The sequence below is a fragment of the Dermacentor variabilis genome, chromosome 8 (genome assembly GCF_050947875.1).
Source record: "Dermacentor variabilis isolate Ectoservices chromosome 8, ASM5094787v1, whole genome shotgun sequence".
Classification (NCBI taxonomy): Eukaryota; Metazoa; Arthropoda; class Arachnida; order Ixodida; family Ixodidae; genus Dermacentor; species Dermacentor variabilis.
Window position 1 is genome coordinate 70,424,654 of NC_134575.1, and position 21,366 is coordinate 70,446,019.

The 21,366-nt window shown below is 45.2% G+C and overlaps 1 protein-coding gene and 1 non-coding gene across 2 annotated transcripts in view; one reads left to right on the top strand and one right to left on the bottom strand.

The window, feature by feature from the left end:
* The window catches only part of LOC142591435 (uncharacterized), a 246,894-nt gene that overhangs the window by 17,624 nt on the left and 207,904 nt on the right, over window positions 1-21,366 (top strand). Inside the window, exons 3-4 of the mRNA XM_075703762.1 lie at window positions 7,303-7,375; window positions 7,799-7,849. Of these exons, the coding sequence (XP_075559877.1) occupies window positions 7,303-7,375; window positions 7,799-7,849 (124 nt within the window). The remainder of the gene's footprint in view (window positions 1-7,302; window positions 7,376-7,798; window positions 7,850-21,366) is intronic.
* LOC142591794 (U2 spliceosomal RNA) lies at window positions 6,921-7,106 on the bottom strand. Its single transcript, XR_012830528.1, has one exon. It is a non-coding gene; the product is annotated as a U2 spliceosomal RNA (small nuclear RNA).

Below are 21,366 nucleotides of genomic sequence, written 5' to 3' on the forward strand. Positions count from 1 at the left end.
CGGCGAGCACACCGTCCCAATAGAGGAACATTTGGAAAACATTCTCACTGAATCTATGAAGCTTCCAGTATTCCTCATTATACCTCATACCTCATTATCCGACAGTTATGAGACAAGACAGCACTGCACGATAATAGCACAAGGAAAATTCTTCATCCTGCCAACTTTGCCACAAGTAGGGCATTGCGAGCGTGTGCTACGGAGTGCCAACGAACTAGTGCGACGTTTCTTCGCTTGGCACTCCGCGTTCATCGTCACGTCTAGACAGTGCGACACCTGCACGTAGGGCACTAAGGCCTTTGTTACCTATAATTAACGAAAGTAGTGGTAATTTCATTAGCGCTCCGTGCTCATCGTCATGTCGAGACACAGCAAGATGGGTGCAACTTCGTTAATATGCACAATAACTAACCATGTGCGTCCGAAGTTTTTACTAATAAGTGCCGGGCTATAGGTCAGCCATTATTTGAAATTGAGCACTAACGACATCTTGAACAAACAGATAAGCATATTGAAAAAATCTAGTTCGAACCCCATTTTTAGGTGGAAAACTCTATTGTGCTCGACAAAATAGCTGTGCAGAGGTTTGCACAGGCTGGCTATCGCTTTAGCCAGAAGCACTTTCCGGTGGAGGATATCAAAAAAATTATTGCATTGTAATATAGAAAAAAATTACGAGGGATGCTTAGAACTGGCTTAGAATGGGAAGGCAAAAGCCAAGTTCGACGTGCTGTTGATCTGCTGCTAAACTTTGTGTTGAACTTTCCGCTGATGCGCTACTGGACTTCCTGTTGAACTTTCTGATGATGTGCTGCTTAACATTGTAATGAAATTTCTGTTTATAGGCCGTTGAACTTTCTGATGAAAGCTCTTCTGATCTAGTAATAAACTTCCTGCAGAACTTTCCGCAGATCTACTGTTGACCTTTCTGAAGAATGCTCTGCCGATGTGCTGTTGAACTTTCTGTGGAACTTCGTGGACCGGCTGTCAGGCATTGTGCCGGTGTCAATGCCTGACTTTATATTAACATTTCGTTAAACTTTTTGCATCCTTTATTTATACTCTGAGAGATCCATATCTCCCAGTAGAGACTTAATCACTACAGCGCATGTTGCTCTCGTCAGGAGGCTACCGCAACTTGATCTATAACCGCTTCCTCGCGACGGCAGTTATGAAGAGCGGCATTTCGAGATACTTTAGCCTCTTGTGCCATAACATACCTTCTCGGTCTTCCTCGCCCGCGACTAGGGCCTTGTTGCGACCTGACGCACATAAATGCGGAATGGAGCTCTGACCCCACCCGGTGACGTATACACGTCGGCCGAGCGCGATGCGAGCCTCCTTCGGCTGCTTTCAATATGTTCTACGCGCGCTGCTGCTGACATTTCCCTCCTACTCCCAAGCACTCCGATGCCTTTTCCCCCAACAGCCCCGGCGGTAACACTGATAGTTCACTCCTCCTTCCCAGAGCAGCTGTTGCCCTTGCGCTCAACCCATTCCGGCGACGCCACTGACATTTCCCTCAACTCTCCGGCTGTACTCCTTCGCCCTGTGTCAAGACCCTCCTCCAGCGCTGCTCTTTTCCGGGCGCGCTACGTTTTTCTGTACCTCACAGCGCAATCTTGAAACCCAGTAATTTAAGGCTTTCATCTCAAAAATGAACATTACGTGCTTTAATACACCAAAATTAATTCAAGTAGGATATTTTTTTCTCACACGCGTTTTGTCGATTCAGTGTCCCCCCATGACGCCTCCGGCAATAGATTTTGACACGCTCTTAATTTTAATATCCTGGATTAAGAAAAAGAAGCAGCAGGAAACTGCTCGCTCAGAAGACTGACAAACATGCAGTTCGATGAATCTCGAGAAATAATGCTATTTAAACGTCCAAGAATATAGAAGAAGCCAGCAAAAAAAGATTGAATCGTCGCGAAGGCATAGAAATGACAAGTAGGGCCCCCGCGTAGTGTTTTTATTGAGCGCCGACAGCCAAACCTATGAGGAGCACGTCGCTTTATCCCTCATAATACGCAATCGAGGCGCTTCCGACATATGGCGACCCTCTAAGTCCTCGCCGCCAATTGCGACGCTGGGGCAGGATATCTGCTGTAGTTTCTTTTTCCTTTTTTTTTCTTTTCTCCCTCTCACCTATGGCATCCCTTTGCTCCGCCGCCGGCACAGGGTAGCCAACCAGAGATAATGTCTGGTTAACCTCCCGGTCTTTCCTTGGCCGTTCTCTCTCTCTCTATCTCTCTCTCTGGTGTAGTTGAGGAAACTGACCTCTCCCCCTTCATTACCGGACGAGTTGCGCCTAGCACGATTCTTGTTTTGTTGGTGCGCCTGTTGGCCTGCTCCCCACTGATACTTTGAAGAATGACTCGGTCGAACCTTTCTCTGCGTAAATTGGTTAGTGCCGCAGATGGTGGCTATAGACGCGGTAAGTGGTTAGTAAGTGCCGCTTTTGAAGTGGCTGTCATGTGAGTGCGGGCCGCTGCGTTGAAAACCGTCTCGGTAGATGGCCTATAGACTGCAGTGCTCACTAAGTCGGTAGTTCGCGACACTTTAATAATAAAGAAAGATTGAGACTGAAATGGATGGAACCATGAGTGATGTGGATCGTCAACTAGCTTAGTGTATTTTTCTTCCTACTGTCTACTTTGTTATCTTTTTTCAACCATTCGGCAAAGTACTGTCCCGGAAAAGGAACGTTATGGGCTTGAAATGGTAAATGTAGATTTGTGCCTACAAACACATAGATACAAATGGAAGGAAAGTGCTATTGACCGCAGTAACTGTCTAGCGCTTTCGGTTGACCCCTGAACAGCAGTCAGCAGTGGAGGAGGGGTGACGATAAAGGAGTAGGCGTAAAGGTTAGCAGAAGGTATAGAATAAAAGCGAAATATCTACAACAGCGCGACTGAGTAAAAAAAAGTGTGTCTGTGGAATGACTCCCTTGACGAAGGTTGTCCATGGCACTGTTAGGCCACATGCAACATTGTGGTGGCGGGGCCCGACTACTCGAAGAAATCGCAGTGCTGTTGTAAGCTACCCCGGATCACGTGCTAGTGCACATAAATTAGAGCTGTGTGCACCGCTCACACCATTTGTGTTTCGACCGCATGTGCCGTGTGACCTGGTGCATATTTCCCTACGTTCAGAAGCCCCCCAGCAACCTTCCTTCAATTAGTTCGCTGCTAACAATACGCAGAGCCCCTTGTGCGCACTTTGCAGTGCGCCATACCGTGTGCTTTCTATATAGATGCGCTGCGGAAAGGCTTTGCGTGAAGCCAACTAAAGCGCTATTAGCCTCATACATCCCAAAACAGATATTTAGGTAAGGACACCTTCTTCCTTTTAGTTCTGTTTGCAAACTGCAAGAACATGAATGGGAATTTTGGTGGTGAACAAATGAACCTTGTCCATCGTCCATGTCCTAGTGCCGGCTCCTGCAATCACGGAACCTAAGCAGCGTTGATCTGAGCTAGTATGTGAGGGGGTGACCACGTCCACCAACGCCAACTGATGATTTTTCCACCTGCCGTGCAATAGTTTAGGTGTTCATCTTGTGCCATACAGCTAAGCTAACGGCGGCGAGGAATGTCTCTTTGCGCCACATAAAGAACCATTTCTTATGACTAAAAATGCATCAAAAGCTGATAGAAGCTGAGCAGACGCTATCCACAGAGAGGATAAGGTAAACGAATGCAACCGGAAACGCCCGTCCTCTTTGTCGATGGCCTGCATCCCTACCATGTCCCTACTCCTGTTTCCTTCTGTTCATTTCAAAGACGTCGTGCTTCCTACTGGCGCACGAGCCGGCCTAATGGTGTTTGACACTAGTCACCGTGTATAAGCAAGAGTGGGGACACTTCGGCACGCGCTGACAAGCGAACACCTCGCGTGGCCTCAGCATGAGGAAGATGCCACGCAACCACTGGACACAAGCTCGGAAGTCCGAATGGCTTCCCGGTCCTGAAGCTGCAGATGGTTTACGCGAATCAGTGGGAGGGCAAAGAGAGGAAAGATGCCTTGACGTAGCCGCGGCGGCGTATAGACGGTACCCCATTGTGTTGTGCCTCCTCTGCCGCGGAGCCACCGACGGCCAACCGCCTTTACACGCTCTGCACTTGAGCGATGAGCGCCTCGGCAGCATGAACCCACGAGAGCCGGTGAGCAATCTGCTAGTCCAAGTAGGTAACAACCAGCTTTCATGGCTACTTTGTTCCTGTCCTGCCTTATCAAAAGAGAGGGCATCTCTCCACGTTTGATTCCGACGCCTCGGATTCTCAGCGGTCTCGGGAACGCAGCTGCGGTTTCCTGGCCGCCACCACGGCTCCGACATCAGGCAGCTTATTACATTCCTGGAGGACACAGAGCTGTCGTGTAATTGTGTATTTGCAGAGCGGTACCTCACGGTACCGAGCTCTCCAATGACTTCGACCTTCTCTCTCTTCTCTTTTTTTCTTTCGTCTTGATGTTCCCCTCCCATTCCCTAAAGCACTGAGTCGTGCTCCCTAAAGAGCTGCAGAAAATAGCGCCTGTTCCTCTTCACAATCACACACACTCTGTGATGCGCGCCGACACTCGCTGCCCTGCTACGGCGCACTATTGCTTGACTATTTTCTTATCAAGCGTCCGAGTGCGGCATGAAACAGCCTGCTGTTTAAATAAGTTCGTGATCAATAAATAACCTACTTCTCATTAGTTAGTGAAACCATAAGTTAATGATCTGTATGCTCTTTTAGGTATCAGAAACACGTTTGATTAGTGAATGTACGCCTGCCGCAGTAGTTTTTTGTTAACCTTTGAATTAACAATAGTGAACAAATTATCGACATCAGCGCTCGCGCTTGCGCGGTTCCCCCCCCCTACCCACCCGTCTGTCTACAAGATCGCTTTGCAAACACCTGCACGACGAAGCCATATCATACGAAAAACTGCCGTACGATGTTCCGTTTCGTAGCTCGTTGCACAACCAATTATGCAAAAATTAGGCGCGCAATATATCTATGAAACACATATGTCAGAAATATTGTCGCGTAGTAGTGCTAGTGAATACTCATGCAGAGGGAAAGTTGGGAGTTACAAATCTAACTATCTGTCGGGTGAACTTATATATATATATATATATATATATATATATATATATATATATATATATGCGGGTTATTTTCAATATTCACAGATTTCAAGTCAGCGCAAAAAAAAACTTTATTGTGTTCAGCCAACTATGCTGCTTTGACTGAGAAAGACATTCCATTTGTTCTGTGAGGCACGCAATAATTTCAGCGGCATACTATTTTTTTCCACAACACTGTATACGGTAGCCAAGTGTTATTAGACCTCAAAGGAAATTATTAGCAAAATGCACATGATCAGGGACTCTTTGATGCAACAAGGCCAGGCAAAGAGTACCGATAGCTGCCTGATATACTTTAGCGGCATGAAAAATTGCTTATGATCAAGAAGTCTTGGCGAATGTATAATGCATGTGCCGCCTTATAGAGGAAAAAAAGGTCTGATTAATTAGGTCTTGAGTCTAGAGGTGTGAGTTGTGGTACATTTGCAAGGTTGCCAGAATGGATATAGTGGTGCTTGAAGATAGATATCAGTTAATTCAGCACGCGCCTAATGAGGTCAGAATTAGATTTACACGTGGCCTCCGATCAATAGAGGCGTACATTAGTAGGGGAAGGCACACAGCAGAATAAAATTTGGGAGACGAAACATTGTGAGAAACAATGAAAGAAGTGAATCTTCTACAAACAAGTTAGTGACACCGAGTAAGAACACTCAACCATTAACCTTCCCACTCACTTTGCTAAAACTCTATGCTCTATATTCAAAATTGCAGCACACCTTCAATCATAAGTGTTTGGACATGTATGCGACACATTGTGCACCCAGCGTTTTAAAGGTGGTTAATTAAACACTGTGGCAAGAATACCATCAGCACCGAAAGAAAGTTTCAGGCGCCTACTATACTTATCACCTTAACTATACTATACTACTATAATTATCACCTCGAAACTATGCTATTGTTTCGAGGTGATCGGAAGGTTTGTTTCTTCGGTGAGTATATGGTTTACCAATTTTCGCTCTTAAACAGCGCGCTTACATACAAATACCTGAGCAATAAAGATTTTGATGAGGAGTCTATACCAAGTTCACAACACCAAGTGAAGATTGAACTGTACAGACATTAAGAAATTGTATTCGATTTCTAATGCAAATAGAACGAAAATGAATTTGTACATTTATATGAGTACTGGGTAACTGCTTTCTCTTTCGCATGAAACTTGACTTTGCGGTACGGGCAGGAGAGAAAAGTAAACTATACATGAGCGACAAATTCCTAGGCGCGAAGCCAGGATTTTAGTAGAGGGTGCGCAAAGGTTGCAATTCAGGGGGGGGGGGGCTAAGGTCCCTTTATTGTCTGATAAGCTTCCTATGCTTGGCGCATAATAATACAGCTGTAATGAAGAAGATAAGGACAGCCGACGCGCCAGCAGGACCGCCCACGCAGCACGCGAGAAAATGTTTGAGCTTAACCAGTGCTCCAAAATCATGGCGCACGCCCAATAAACCTCTTTACAAGTGATGGAGGTGCACGGGGCTCCGCAACGCCTGCACCCTGAAACAGGATCCCGCATGCTGCCGCCGACCGTACTAGCCGATGCGGCCCAGTAGACGTCACCACCAGCGGCCGAACTTTGCTCCACCGCACATCGCCAAACAGACCCCACAGTATTCCGTGGCAAAGACGACAACGATCACGACGTCAAGGGCTGTCCCACATAGTACGAGAGGGTGAGCACGCACAACTTGGTGGAATACATTTGCCTGCTGAATGCTCATTGGCATTTTAACAGTGACGATATATATAATTATTTTCCAGCGGATCGATCTTCATAGACCAATAACTTTGCGCCAATCTCAAAAATAGTGGAATACCGGGCCGACCCGCGGCGGAGGTGAAGCGGGCTTTAAGCACTCCGCCACCTTGCAAAAAATAAATTTAGTATCTTGTTGTTGAAATACATCCCGTATCATACGTTAAGCTCATAAGAACAGACACAACGCTTTGAGCCACGTCCGCCAAGTGTACGTTCGCACCGACCTCTCATTGTCGGCGTTCCAAGCGCTTGCGTACCTTCACTTCCTTCTGCTCTCCCGTGGTGGCGGGCCCGCCAAAACGTCACGCGAGTCTAGTTTCCTCTCAGTTTGTGGTTAACCAGTTTGGTGTGACCCTTGTTGTGTGTGAGCGCTTTTGGTTTTCAAGTGATCTCACAACCATTGCAGCACGGCAGGACGTCGACCAACGAGCGATCGTCTTGGCTACGGCGAAGAAGTATGTGCCCTCAAACGTGGTGAGGTGCGTGTCTGTTATACATGCCGGTATTTCTTAGCAAAAGGTGTCGTGCCACGTTAGGCAACAATACTTGGCTATGTGTACCGCCCGGTGCGTCATCATCTTCCTATGCTCAACATCCTGGAGGAGCGACGAGTCGCGCCTCACCTCCTATTTATGTGCATATGGCCTTTCACGCATGACAATGAACAGTTCGCCATTGAGGGGCCCACCTTCATAGCTTTACTAGTCATCCAGCTCCACAGAGTGCAATATCCTGATTTTTTTAGGCGAATGCACATCAAAAGGCATATAAATATGACATAGAATAATGTATTTAGTAGTACACACACTCTAAGAAAAAAAGCAGTGACCCTTGCACCATTAATAGAGAAATGGCGTTGTCTCCTTTGTTCGTCTTTAAATGAAGCATGTTTCCTACCTCAGGCATGCGAGCAACGGTTCCTCCCTTTCCGAAACCAACGTGGCCAACTCCAGGTAAGCGAAACGATGGATGCGACTAGGCCTATGAACTGTGCTAGTTTGCAGCCGGAAAACAGCGTACGCGTCATAAACACAGTGTACCTTACGGATATTTCAAAAGAAGAAAAATGGCCTTAGGTTTAACTCTGGTTAACCCTAGCTGAATTGCGAAAGCAAGAGCTGCAAGGCTACGCTTATGGTGTTAGCTTGTGGTTAAGCGTTTGGTTTAGCTCTATTGTATAGACACGACAAAACAGAATGTTCAAGTAACGACTACGCTTTTATTACATACACCAATGAAGACGCTGCGCTGATCAGTGAAGTAGTGCGACTTGGTTTGCACTGTGTTACGACGTGCTCTGTATCTGCCGAGGCTCTGTGTAAAACCAAGTCTAAACTGCTTCCCCAATGTGTCGTGGTTTGAGGTTCGAGCCTAGCTGCATCTTCGTTACGACGCTTCTCGAGTCGTGCGGCGCGTTCTTCTGGTGGCTCTTGAGCGTGTTGTCGGTTCCTGGTTTCGTTCTTTCATTGTTGCGTCTCTTTCGCGCTCTCTATAACTACTAAATACACTGAGGCGAAGCGCATATATATATATACCTCCCGCGAGGTGACACCTCCACCCCTTCTGCCCCAGCGGAGCACACCTGGTGGAGCGAGCGGCGAAGGCAGCGCTGTCGACGGCGGCGCCATCTGTTGGTGTGCGGCTGCCGCTTTCCTAGGCAACGGCGGCTGCAGGTCGTTCGTCGGCCACGGCATATGGCATATGGCATACGGCTGCCTGCATAAGGCATACGGCGCGACGAGTCGAAATAACTCGCTGGCTGGCGTAGTAAAGTTTCCGCTTTAGAGAAATCAATCCCGCTAAGCTATCTTTGGCGCATACAAGGAACCAGGTGGAAGTACGGCGCAGTTCTGTAGCGGTGCGATATCGAACGCACACATTGTAATCTGTGTGAAGAGAAGCCTGAGGCAAGCGATGCGATAAATCGTACACCTAACCGCGATGAGCGCAATTGTGCTTACTTTCATACTATACAACGGGCAGCCGCATGTAATGTTTATGCTTATCTACCACAAATGTCAACAGTGATCTCATGCAACTTCGGCGTTCTTGCACTAGTGTACCATCCAGCTATGCCGCATGCAAAACTCTGATCAGGCGGACGCACAGTGCCAGACTTCTACACAGTGATGTGAAGAGAATAAAGGCGATGTATGACGATTGTGGTAGCAAGAATGACAATAGGATGTGAGCGCACAAAGAAGTAAGGCGTATATCTACATTTAAGGATACCGCACTTCTTGTGTCGCAGTGGTCCATATGGAGGATTGGCCAATGTCACATGCCAAATTGCTGAATAAACGAAAACCAAGTAGATCAGAGGATTATTTGAACAAAATACGATTTTGCACTATCAGGGCAATGAGCGTTAGAGATACCTATGAGCCGAAATAAGTGCAGGCTTTCGTGCCAGAATTTATGTCCTATTATGCCGAACATAGGCACGCTAACTGGCACTATTTGTCGATTACCGTATACAATTACGTGGCCTATTAGAAAGACTATAAGGACCCCGTTCCGTCCCTTTTCATATTTGCTCTCACGCTTTTATTTTTGTCACGCTGTTCTTTCCGTCTTTACTTCCCTTTCCTTTCACATAGTGCAGAGTGGCAAAGTGGAGGTTTCAACTCTGGTTAACCTCCCTGCCTTTCTCTTATTTGCATCTCTCTCTCCACCGTATCAACGCGTTACAGACCCCATTCGCTGGTGCTTGCATTCGGCGCACGTATAGCTTTCGTGTTATAACTGTCGTTATGTATATTCCGAAATATAGAAGGGCAGATGACAACCGATGCAGCAGATGGCAACAGGAGGCGCGCCAAATACGGGAGGGGATGCAAAGAACACATCGCTTTAATATTTGCGTTGGAACACTCTAAAAAAAGAAAGAAGGGACCCCTGCTTCATTAAGGGAGAAACGGCGATGTCCCCTATATTCGTCTTCAAATGGAGCAAGTTGCCTCCCTCACGCATGGGAGCTACGGTTCTTCCCGCTCCAAAACTAACATGGCCGACTACAGGCAAGTGAAGAGATTGATGCTACTAGGCCTACGACCTGTGTTCGTTGCTGGCTGGAAAACAATGTACGTGTCATAAGCATAGCGCACGTTACTTATATTTGAAAAAAATCAAAAAGAACTCGCCCTAAGCTTTCTTTGGCGCTTACAAGGAACCAGTGCAAGTACGACACGATTCTGTATCGATGCCTTCCGCCTCGACTGCCTCGCTCATCACCCACGGTTGACGGCCGGCTGATCACGTTAATAACGCGGGCGTAGAGTCACTCTAACCACTGCTGAAGCGCGAAAAGGAATGGCATCGCTAGAACGTCGCGGCCTTGAACTTGCGTAAAGATAGAGATATCCATACATCAATCCGCCGCGCGCACGCGCACGCACGCACTCACACATGATTATGTACACGTGGTTACAGCCAGCCGGAGAGGCTTTAAATTACTAAATGATATTGTTATTGCGCGGCCAGATAGATGGCGCTAAAAGCTGACGCAAAAAAGATGCGGGTGTTTTATTCTCCACTTCTCGTTGAACATGATGACGACAGCGCAACACAGACTGATCGAGCCACGATAGAGCAACACAACATAGTATATTACGCAGAACAGGGCAAGCACAACACAGACTAACGGCACATACGCTAATACTTCTCGAGCTACCTACATTCGTATGCCTTGGAACCTTGTTATATAGCCATAACGTTTCGACCATTGTAGGGCCAGTGAGTAACTCTCTGTTATACATAATTCAGCAATTATTTCCGTTAAGATAATTGTATGGGTATATTCAGCTGATAGGCGCGGCAAATCTACAAAGACATCTTAATATAAAACCGCACTATAATGGATTCTGTTGACTACCGACTTTGAATCATCAACACGGTGGCGACGGCCATCTAAGCCTTTCACTTCGAAGCCGTAGCGGATGGCGCTTCAAGAACCACTGACATTTACAAAATGCATTCTGTTGAGGTCGCTTCAACGTTTTCTCGCCTAATTTCATACTGAAATGGCAAACAATCTGCTATTCTGGGCGTCTGTACGCCGCTGCAAAGCGGGTACGTGCCAGCCGACACGCGGCGGCGTGCCTGCGGCTGTTGGCGGCCGGACTCGCAGGGATGCTGAAGCTACCACTTTCGAGCAAGCTTTGGAAATCGCATTTTCCATTCCTGTCGCCAGAATACAAGCATTCGGCTACGTCAAACCACGCCGCTACAAACTGAGTAGCTGCGTCCAATTTGTAAGGATAATGGAGGAGAGCGCACGTAAATGCTAGCACATGATCCAAGGAGGTTATGTTTCAAGTTTCTCGTCACATCTGGACACTGCGACACCTGCACGTAGGGCACTGAGAGCACATGTTACGGTGTGTTAACGAACTTAATGCGACTTTCCTTAGCCCTCCACGCTCGTCGTCACGTCGAGACACAGCGAGATGGGCGCAACTGCGTTGACGTGCGCAATAACTAAACATTTAGCCTTCGAAGATGTTACCAATAAAAGCCGCGCTTTAGCACACTCATTATTTGATGTGAAGCGCTCACGACATTTTCAACACACAAGCAAACTGAAAAATAATCTAGGACAAAAGCGCATTCTTTGAGGGAAAAAGTCTATTCTGCACGATAAAATAGGTATACAGATGTTTCCACAGGCCGGTTATCGTTTGAGCCAGAAGCGATTGCCGATGGAAGACACCAAAAAGTAATTATTGTGATGTAATATAGAAAAAAAAATACCAGGGATGCTTAGGATTTGCTAGTATCTGAGCTAGTATATGAGAGGGTGACTACGTCCAGGAACGCCGACTGATGATACCTCCGCCAGCCGTGCAATAGTTTAGCTCTTGATCTTGCGCCACACAGCTACGGTAACCGTGTTGAGGAATGTCTGCTTGCCCCACGCAAGGAACAAAAATGACCACACATGCATCGAAAGCTGAAGAAAGCTGAGCAGACGCCATCCACAGAAAGGTCGAGATAAGAGGGCGATCATGATTAAATTGCGCTCAGTGTTACACTGACGATTTTAAGGGAAGGACAGAACGTTTTACGTTTGTAGCGCAACATGCGCTACGTACGTCCAACGTCCTCTCCTTCTCTTAAAATCGTCAGTGTAACATTAAGCGCAATATAATCATGAACGTCCACCAACTAGCCCCCTTCATTGCTTTACTAAAGATGACGATGCCGGAAAAGCCCCTCCTCTTTGTCGATGGCCTGCTTCCCTAGCCTGTCCCCTACTCCTCTTGCGCTGGACGTTGCCTTCACTTCATTTCGAAAGACATCGTGTTCCATGTTGGCTCGCGAGCCGGCCGAATGGTTTTTGGCACTAGTCACCATGTCTAAGCAAACGTGGGCACGCTTCGACACAGGCTGACAAACGAGCATGTAGCTTGGCATCGGTTGGTGGAAGATACCAGGAAACCACTGGACACAAGCTCAGACCCGCAACGACGCTCGCTCCTCGGCTGCGGCGAACTGTTGCTTGACTATTTCCTTTTCAATCGTCCGAATCCGGCCTGAAACAGCCTGCTATTTAATTAAGTTAGTGACCACTAAATGAGCTACTGATCAATAGTTAGTGAAACAATAAGTTAGTGATCTCTATGCCCTTTTAGATATAAAGAAACATGTTTGATTAGTGAATGCACGCCGGCCTTCGAATGTATCTTTGCAAGAGCAATATTGCACAAATTATCGACATTAGCGCTCGCGCTCACCTGCTCGTCTGCGCTTTGCGATCGCTTTGCGAAGACCTGCACGACCATACCACATCATATGGAAAGCTCTCGTACGCTTTTTGTTTTGGTAGCTCATTGCACAGCCAATTATGATGGAGTTAGGTGCGCACCATATCATTAAAAATATATGTTAGAAATATTGCCACGTAGTATACTACGTGAGAATATTTCTAACACCACTATAGTGATGGTGAATAGTCCTGCAGAGTCAAAATAGGGAGCTACACTTTTAACTATTTGTTTGGTGAACTTGTGCCCAGCAAAAAAGGTAACAATCAAACGATAGCAGCAAGGAAAGCCGTCGATCGTCAAAAATATTATCTTCGGGTCAAGCGCGTCGGCTTTTATACATCACTCGTCGGAATTTCGAGCGTATTCAATGGTGTCGACGCGCCTTCCAGAAACGGGTCGCACTTGCACTCAGATTATACGAGGTTCGTCGACAGCAGAAAACGGGCAACACCATCGATAACATTGGCGAAATTTACGATACCTGCAGGCGTGCCCTGCGCAAAGCGATAACATTGAACATCTTTTAGCCGGTTAAATACTGCCACCAGGTATATATATAAAGATGTATGTGTGTCAATATAATTATGCTTGTTTTATGAATGAAACGTAAAAAAATGGCTTCTGAGAAAATCTGCAAAAAGAACTGAAACACTTTACCAACCGCAAACAAAAATCTAGAACAGGTAAAATTTGCATAATTTGTAACTTGTCTCTTCCCAATCCTTGTTTCTGTCTGATCTTGCCCATGGAGCACCTCATTTATTTTTCTAGGTTGTTTTGAAGCATCAACACCGCACCGGATGGCCTTCACATTTAGCAGCACTGAGTATATTGCTACAAATGTTTTCACTGCGTGAAGGCCGTGTTCTATTATAAGTGTTTTCAATGTGTAAAGTACCTCGTTCTCGACATTAATGAAATGGCATACCGTCAGGTACTACAAACTTGAGAATCAGAGAGTTTCAATAGGTGTCTTTCATTGCCCTTTGCCAGTTCATATTTTCGAAGCACTTATTCAAGTGCATGGGGGCAGCTCTTATGCATACTATAAGGAATTTTTATGTATATCAACAGGTAATTTTCACTATGCATACATTTCAAGTCACCGCAAAAAAAAAGACTGTTCATTGTTTTCAGCCAACTATGATGTTTAACTGAGAAAGACATTCAGTTTGTTCTGTGAGGCACGCAATAATTGCTGCGGCATGTTATCTTATTGTGCAACACTGTATACGGTAGTGAACCATTATTAAATCTCCAAAGAAATTATTAGCACAAGGCATATGCCCTTCAGTCACGGCGCTCACGTTCGTGGACGCAAGTTATTTTTGTCAGTACTCTGCACTGATCGCAAGGAATAGACAAGGAACATTAAGCTTTCAGTAAAGTGAACATACTGATTTCTTGAAGTACAGCCATTTAACTTTTGAGTCAAATGTGTGGCTTCAGGTGATAGCTTTGGTGAAGGCACTAGTACCTTGTTTGAAGGGATGTTTGAAGTAGAGTATTTCGGTAGTAATTGCGAAAGATATTTTCTAGCCTTAATGCAATGCTTGCACCCAATAATTAAACTGTGCATGTAATTCGAGCGCCTGATTGAATATTTTCAGTGAAGAAACGTAGCATGACTGACTGTACAATAAATGAATATTTAATTACTACGTAATTATGATGGGTCTCTATAAAATGCAGAGTCATTCCCATCCCCCCTTCCTTTATATGAAGTAGCCAGCACCTTGTAATAAAATGATGCAAATTTTACACTCTTATCGACAGGCGATCGAAATTCGTGACAGAAGGAGTGACGATAAGGCACGTAGTGTTTTATTGCATTTTCTTAATTCATGATATTTATTTAAATTTCACACGTTAACAATATTGTTCAAGAGCGCTGCGCTGAAATAATATACACGTAGATAGCTACTTAAAAAAATTTATACTACAATACACAATCAATCAATCAATGAAATGTTTATTAAAGTGCCCAGGAACAACTAAGAGCCTTCGCACTGGTGTACTTGAAAGGCAATATGCAAGCCAAAATGTAGAGTCAGCACACATGTAGCAACAAAACAATGCGATATAGAGAAACAAACAGGGGAAAAGAAAACTAGGAAAGGTAAAAGGGAGATAATCATACTACATGATTATCTACATTTATACAAAACTCCGAAAATGAACTATGAAGCATGTCAATACAGGCACAGTTTTTAATACATCTTTTTTGGAGTCGTGGAATGTACAATACCATGGACCGCCTTATACAGGAAAAAAAGGTCTGATTAATTAGGTCTTGAGTCTAGAGGTGTGAGTTGACGTATATTTGCAAGGTTGTCAGAATAGATATAGTGGTGCTTGAAGACAGATATCAATTTATTCGGGACGCGCTCAATCATGCCAGAATTAGATTTCCGCGCTGCAGCCCATCTACAGAGGCATACTTTATAGTGAAAGGTACATAGCATAATACAATTTGTGAGACAAAAAAGTGTGAGAAACAATGAATGAAGTGAACCTCCTACGAACAAGTTACTGGCATCGAGTAAAAAAACTCAACCGTTTACCTTCCCAGTCGTTTTTCTAAAACATTCTGCACGTTGTTCATAATTGCACCACACCTCCAGTCATAGGTGTTGCAATATGTATGCGACACATTGTCCACACAGCCTATAAAAGGGTAATTTAAGCACTGTGGGAGGAATGCCATCAGGACTACAAAAAAGCAAAGGCTTGAGGCGCTTCCTAGACTTGAAAACAAAGTCTTTATTCATTGATAGCGTACACACCGTGCCAGGCTGAGCAGGAAGTATTGAAACATCTTTTACACCATATGACGAACGAAAATGTTCTGCAAAGGCATCAGGAGCGTTGAAGACATCACTATTTTCATGAGGAAGACATACATCTTCGGCGCTCTCTTTACAAGAGTGAGAGCGCAATAAGCTCCAAAAATATTTTGAATTACACGTCATGCTCGCTTCAACACATTCAATCTGGTCTTAGCGATCATTCTAGTAAAAATAGTTTTTGCTTTAGCGGTAACCTGGCATTCTAGACCGCTCGCAAGTCTATAGAATGCTGTATCAAATGCGCTAGAGGGTCTGATAGCCAACCATCTAGATAAGAATTTGCAGGAATCACGAATTTACATCTTTACACACTTGTTCAATCGCAGATCACAGCACACACATGCACACAGGGCAAGAACGGGGCAGCCGACGCGTGCACAACGCGAAGGAGCAGTATTTCAGTCTGATCACAAGGAAGGGGAGTCCAAGTGCCTGGGGGAGAGAAAGCAATATCTCTGTGAAAGATATAAGCATGGAGTCGCCGTGTCGGGCCATACAGGTGTAATGAGGCTCAAGCTGTCCTGACCGCTTGTTCAGACGGACTTAAGAAGAAAGATGAAGGTGGTCCAGATCGCCGTCAAGCACCATGGAGAACAGACAGACTAGTGCAAAATTGCGCTGGTATTGCAAAATGTGCCACTTCAGGCCTTGGAGGCGATCCTTAAACGCTGGCATGAGCTTGCGATGATTGAAAAGACGGGACTAGAGGGTGCACGTTGCCCAAAGCTGTACAAGCTCACGTTTGTCAGCGAGGTGAGTTTGGTACTGGCACTATACTGACGAGCATTACTCAAGCCACGGCAGAATGATTGAAGTGTACGGTTCTCTGAAAAATTGAGGTCCACAGCGAAAGTAGACACTGGACAAAACCAAGAATGGGACTAGCCTTGGATACAGTGGTGGTGAGATATGCGGTAAAGTCGATGGAACAGCTGAGTGTTGCACTAAAAAGGGAAGTGCCCGAACAGACTTCCAAGGTGTGCCTCTGAGGAAGTAGGTCTGACGCGCAGCAGCAGCATGGCAGACCTTTTTTCAGTGCTACTACAAAGTTTTTTTTTTATTACAGGCCCAGTCGTTCATCTTTACAGAAAGTATTTATGTCGAGCGCATATACTGCATATCGGCATAATGTTGCAGTGGAAGTGTTAACTTGTTAACCAAACACATTATGCGGAGATGCATTAGTAAATTGGGCCAGAATTCACAAAAATTTCTTACGCTATGATTTTTAAGAGAAAAATTTCGTCAATCCCGATGCTGAACATTTACTAAAGAAGGCGGCCACCCAATCGCCATGAGCACTTACGAATGAAAGGGTTTTGGAATGCAGCGCTTGGTTTTAAGTTATATTTTACCTGACTACAGTTTATAGCACCGCATGGACAAACATATTAGCGGAAGTTAAATAGATTTGGGCAGTTTAAGCATTCCGACTGGAGAAAGCACTGAGGCCATCTTTCTCCCTTCTGCGTATTGCACTCATCCCATGGGCTGTCTCCATAAACCAAAAAGAGATCAAAAGCCAATTACAGTTTCCAGAAGCCAAATAAAGTTTCATTGACATCCAAGCGGCCATCGATGCAATCGTACTATACGCTACTGCATGTATAGATCTCCTACGATACCAGTGCTAGTATGCATTGGACACGGTGCATATATTCCCGACAGATCACATGTTCTTGCAGTGCTCAATTATAAGGAAACACAGACTCGCACTTGATACCGCTGTGTCATGCTTTCTTAAATGCGTCTGCTTTCTTGAGAGCTGTAAGAGCGATTTATCCTCAACTAGCCCATAAGACGCCTATACTTCAAAGTGAGTGAGGGCGTGCTGTGAACTTGTGCTGAAATGTATTCACATGCCGGATAGAAGAACGCACTCTCAGCAGAAACGGATGGCATGGCTGATGATGCACTTGCCATTGTTCTCTTTCTTCTTTCACTTTCGAAAGTTATCTTCGCCACTGGAAACATGAGTCACCTGAGACCACAGGCGCCGACTACGGAAAGGGGGGCGGGGAGCTCTGGGGCCCGAGCCCCCTCCGGTGTTCTATGGGGAGGGGGAGGGGAGGCTGAGGTCCCAAACCCCAGGCTATGCCGAAGTTTTCCCCCCTCCCGACACACACGCACCTAAAATGTCATTACCTTATATTTGTCACCCACAGCATTTCAGGATTCTTGTGACTCCCCTCAACATTCCCAGTTTAAATTTTACTGGGGTTAATAGCTTACTGCATCACTCTTGGCTCGGACGCGCACGGCTTTTAATTCATACAGTTTATTTCGGCGAATCCACACCATAGGAGGACAGGCGCATTAGAAACACTAGCGGCAGCTGCCTCATCACTATTTTCTCACTTCAACATTGTTTTAAGTTTAATAATAATAATAATTGGGGTTTTACGTGCCAAAACCACTTTCTGATTATGAGGCACGCCGTAGTGGAGGACTCCGGAAATTTTGACCACCTGGGGTTCTTTAACGTGCACCTAAATCTAAGCACACAGGTGTTTTCGCATTTCGCCCCCATCGAAATGCGGCCGCCGTGGCCGGGATTCGATCCCGCGACCTCGTGCTCAGCAGCCCAATGTTTTAAGTTTGCACTCTAAACACCACGCACATGGACAGTATATTGAAATATGCACACAGGACAAGGTTTCTTGTATTTTGAAAGAGATGGAAGAAGTCAAATAAAATTTATTTCTAAAGGTATGAATAGCCTACCCCTAGAGAATGAATATGTTGCTGTATGGTCCGCACGCTTCAAATTGTTTTGCGCGCTTTTCTGACCATGAAAAAACATATAGAGTTCTGTGACCCCTTCAGCAGAGTCTTTTATCGATTACGTGTGAAATGCTCTTGGATGTTGTGTGCCTCAATATTGCTTCTCTTTCAAGTAAGCATTGCCAACAACTAATGATAAAACCATTTCTAATAGTTTGCAACATTTATTAGGGATGAAAACATCGTCAGTTGCATGCAAAGGTCATAAATACGTGCAGGATGTCCATATTAACTATCACGCAGCAACATTTAAAAAAAAGCAATGCGTTACCCGAAAGAAACATAGGGCATATTTCTTGCACTACACTGGAGTAGCTGCCCGCAATTTTTTACTGAGATTTTATTAGGTAATTGTAAATAATTATCCCACTCGAGACGTACTATATTAAATATCAAAGTGAAAATGAAGCATTTGAAGGCCCAGCCAAAGGCCATTTGCCTGCGGTATCTTCAGCGGCGTACAAATTGTGTGCTGTAGTAGAAAACAACTAAAGTAAGAGAACTTGGCAACCAAGGCACACCGTCCGAGGGGTTGCGTTACTCCGCCAGCCAATCACAGAAGCAAAAGCAGTCAAAATCGTCGTCATGCGACATTTACAAAATGGAGTCAGGCTTCACACCACCGGAGCATCTAATGTTTTGGAATTGTCTTTTCATCGGCCGAAGCGATGAGGTTTGCAACAGACATGGACAAAGTCTATGGAGTCCGAACATTTCACTCTTCAAAAGCCTGCGGTACAGTTCATTTCATTTCTGACCCGGTTTTACTCATGAAACTTCACTGCCAACTGAATTGAAACTCGGCAATAAATACTTGCAGCGAAGCAAGCATTTTATTTCAGTTCAATGAAGAAATAGGCTTCCACCGTCCCGCTATAATAAACGAGTGAAAACGTACAAAACTTGGTGCTGATAATTTTATTTTTGTGGCTACCACCTCATTTAGCTAACAAGAAAAAACAGAGTATGCAAAAACAAACAAAGCAACAAAAACAAACAAGCGCAGGAATTCCGACCCTTTGTTTGATAATGACAAATACGATTGGCTAACACAATGTTGCCAAGCTATTCGACGCGAGCACTTTGAACGAGGAGACAAAAAAGTGCTCGCATGCTTAAAATGCGAGAAAATGTGAGGGTTTAAAAGTGGCGTGTGTGTCGGAAATGAATTTTTGTTGGAAGTTAGTGCCTGTTTTCTCTTCTACGTTCTCGCATTTCTTTGCGCTACAAGAAAAGCTTCAACAAGTTACACCAACAAGCCGAAATATCTACACCGATGATGAATAAACCCCGCGAAATATGGATAATACCACATGACTGCGCTCCCACCCGGATGACGACGGAATACCCTCGAACACGCTCCCTCTGAGTTGTCACAACGAAATAAATGAACTAAAGAAAAACATTGTGGTCGAGCTAGTACTTCATTTCCCGCGCCCCGGCCGAAGTAACACATAGCATATGCTGTTAGTTGTAAACAAGCTGTGATAGCTGTTGTCTTAGCGTAGACCAAATGCACGCATGTATTTTGTTTTTTTGCCACAAGATCCTTCACGACAAAAGCGAATTGACAACGCTAATGGAAAGGTTTAAAGGTTTGATTTGTTTCCTCTCAGCCGTCATATATTTCTCTATTTAGCAGAAGCTAGACAGGATCCTTACCTTGGGATCTGAAGACGGCAACAGGTGGAAGGCCGCCAATATATATATATATATATATATATATATATATATATATATATATATATATATATATATATATATATATATATATATATATATATATGTGTGTGTGTGTGTGTGTGTGTGTGTGTGTGTGTGTGTGTGTGTGTGTGTGTGTGTGTGTGTGTGTGTGTGTGTGTGTGTCATGGAAGTGTGGCGGTAGACCTAACGCATCGACCATCAACAGAAATAATGAGAACCTGCGAAAACGGGCAGCATCAAGAAGCAGTGGCGGATGGCTCCATCTTTGAGTCCTAGCCTAAGCGTGGATGTTCTAGCATTTATGGCTTCAAACCTTATGTTAGCAAGCACGACGCGGCCGCCCCAGTACCAATTTCCAAGTCGTCATTTGGATAATCCTAAATGACGGCCTTACACCCGTACCACCTTAACCTGCAGCAGCGCTTAGAAGATAGGGACCTGTAGAATACTCTATATTTCTCGAATTGAGTCCTATCAGAAGCCGATGAGTCACCGGACTTTTTGAGCAACATCATGTGCACAGGTGAAGTCAATTTTCGCAGAAACGCCCTGGTGAATTTGCCTAATGCACACTATTGGAGGGACTCCATTCCACACTGGGGAAAGCGCAATCAGCATCAGTGTGCCGAACCCGCACACTTGCGCAAACATGTGTGGTTCGGAATTTACGACGGTGCCATAATCGGTCCGATCTTCTTCGCTCACACAATGACTGGACAGCGTTAGATGAACTAAATCCTTGAAGGATCGGTAGATCCACTTATCATAGTCCACTTTTAGTCTTCCACTTCTGTGGTATCAGCAAGACGGCGCACCCACACGGACGTCAGGTTAGTTCAAGGCAAGGATAACGGATGTCTGCCGTAGAATTCAGGCGTCGGTCATCAAGAAAGCCACTGAAGATGTAAAACGGGGACAGTACTGCATACCTGCAAGAGACCTATTCTAACACGTCCTCTAGCTGGTGTTCAAAGGAACCTACGATTTCCTAGATAATGAGGGCATACTGAAATTTGATGTTTTTTGTTCACACATCCTGATCGCCAATTCGCCTCATTTAGAAGTGGCACGCTTACGCTCGTGAACACATCGGTTTTGCCTTTTCTCTACACGTGGGTCGCTCTCCGGTCTGTTTATTTCGCGTTTAGTTTATGACACAAACTTGTTTTTGCAGCACTTAGACCCCACTTTCATGGAAAACGAAATGCTCACTTTAATTTGGGCTTGGACCGAAGCAAATTTGTGGTGCGAAATAAAGGTTCGCGCGCACTCTTTCCGTGCGGTGCGAGCAAAGCCGGGATTTTGAAACATTATATGCGCAATACATTGCTTTTCGCATTGCGTGCGCGGTCAGAGCCGCGCTTC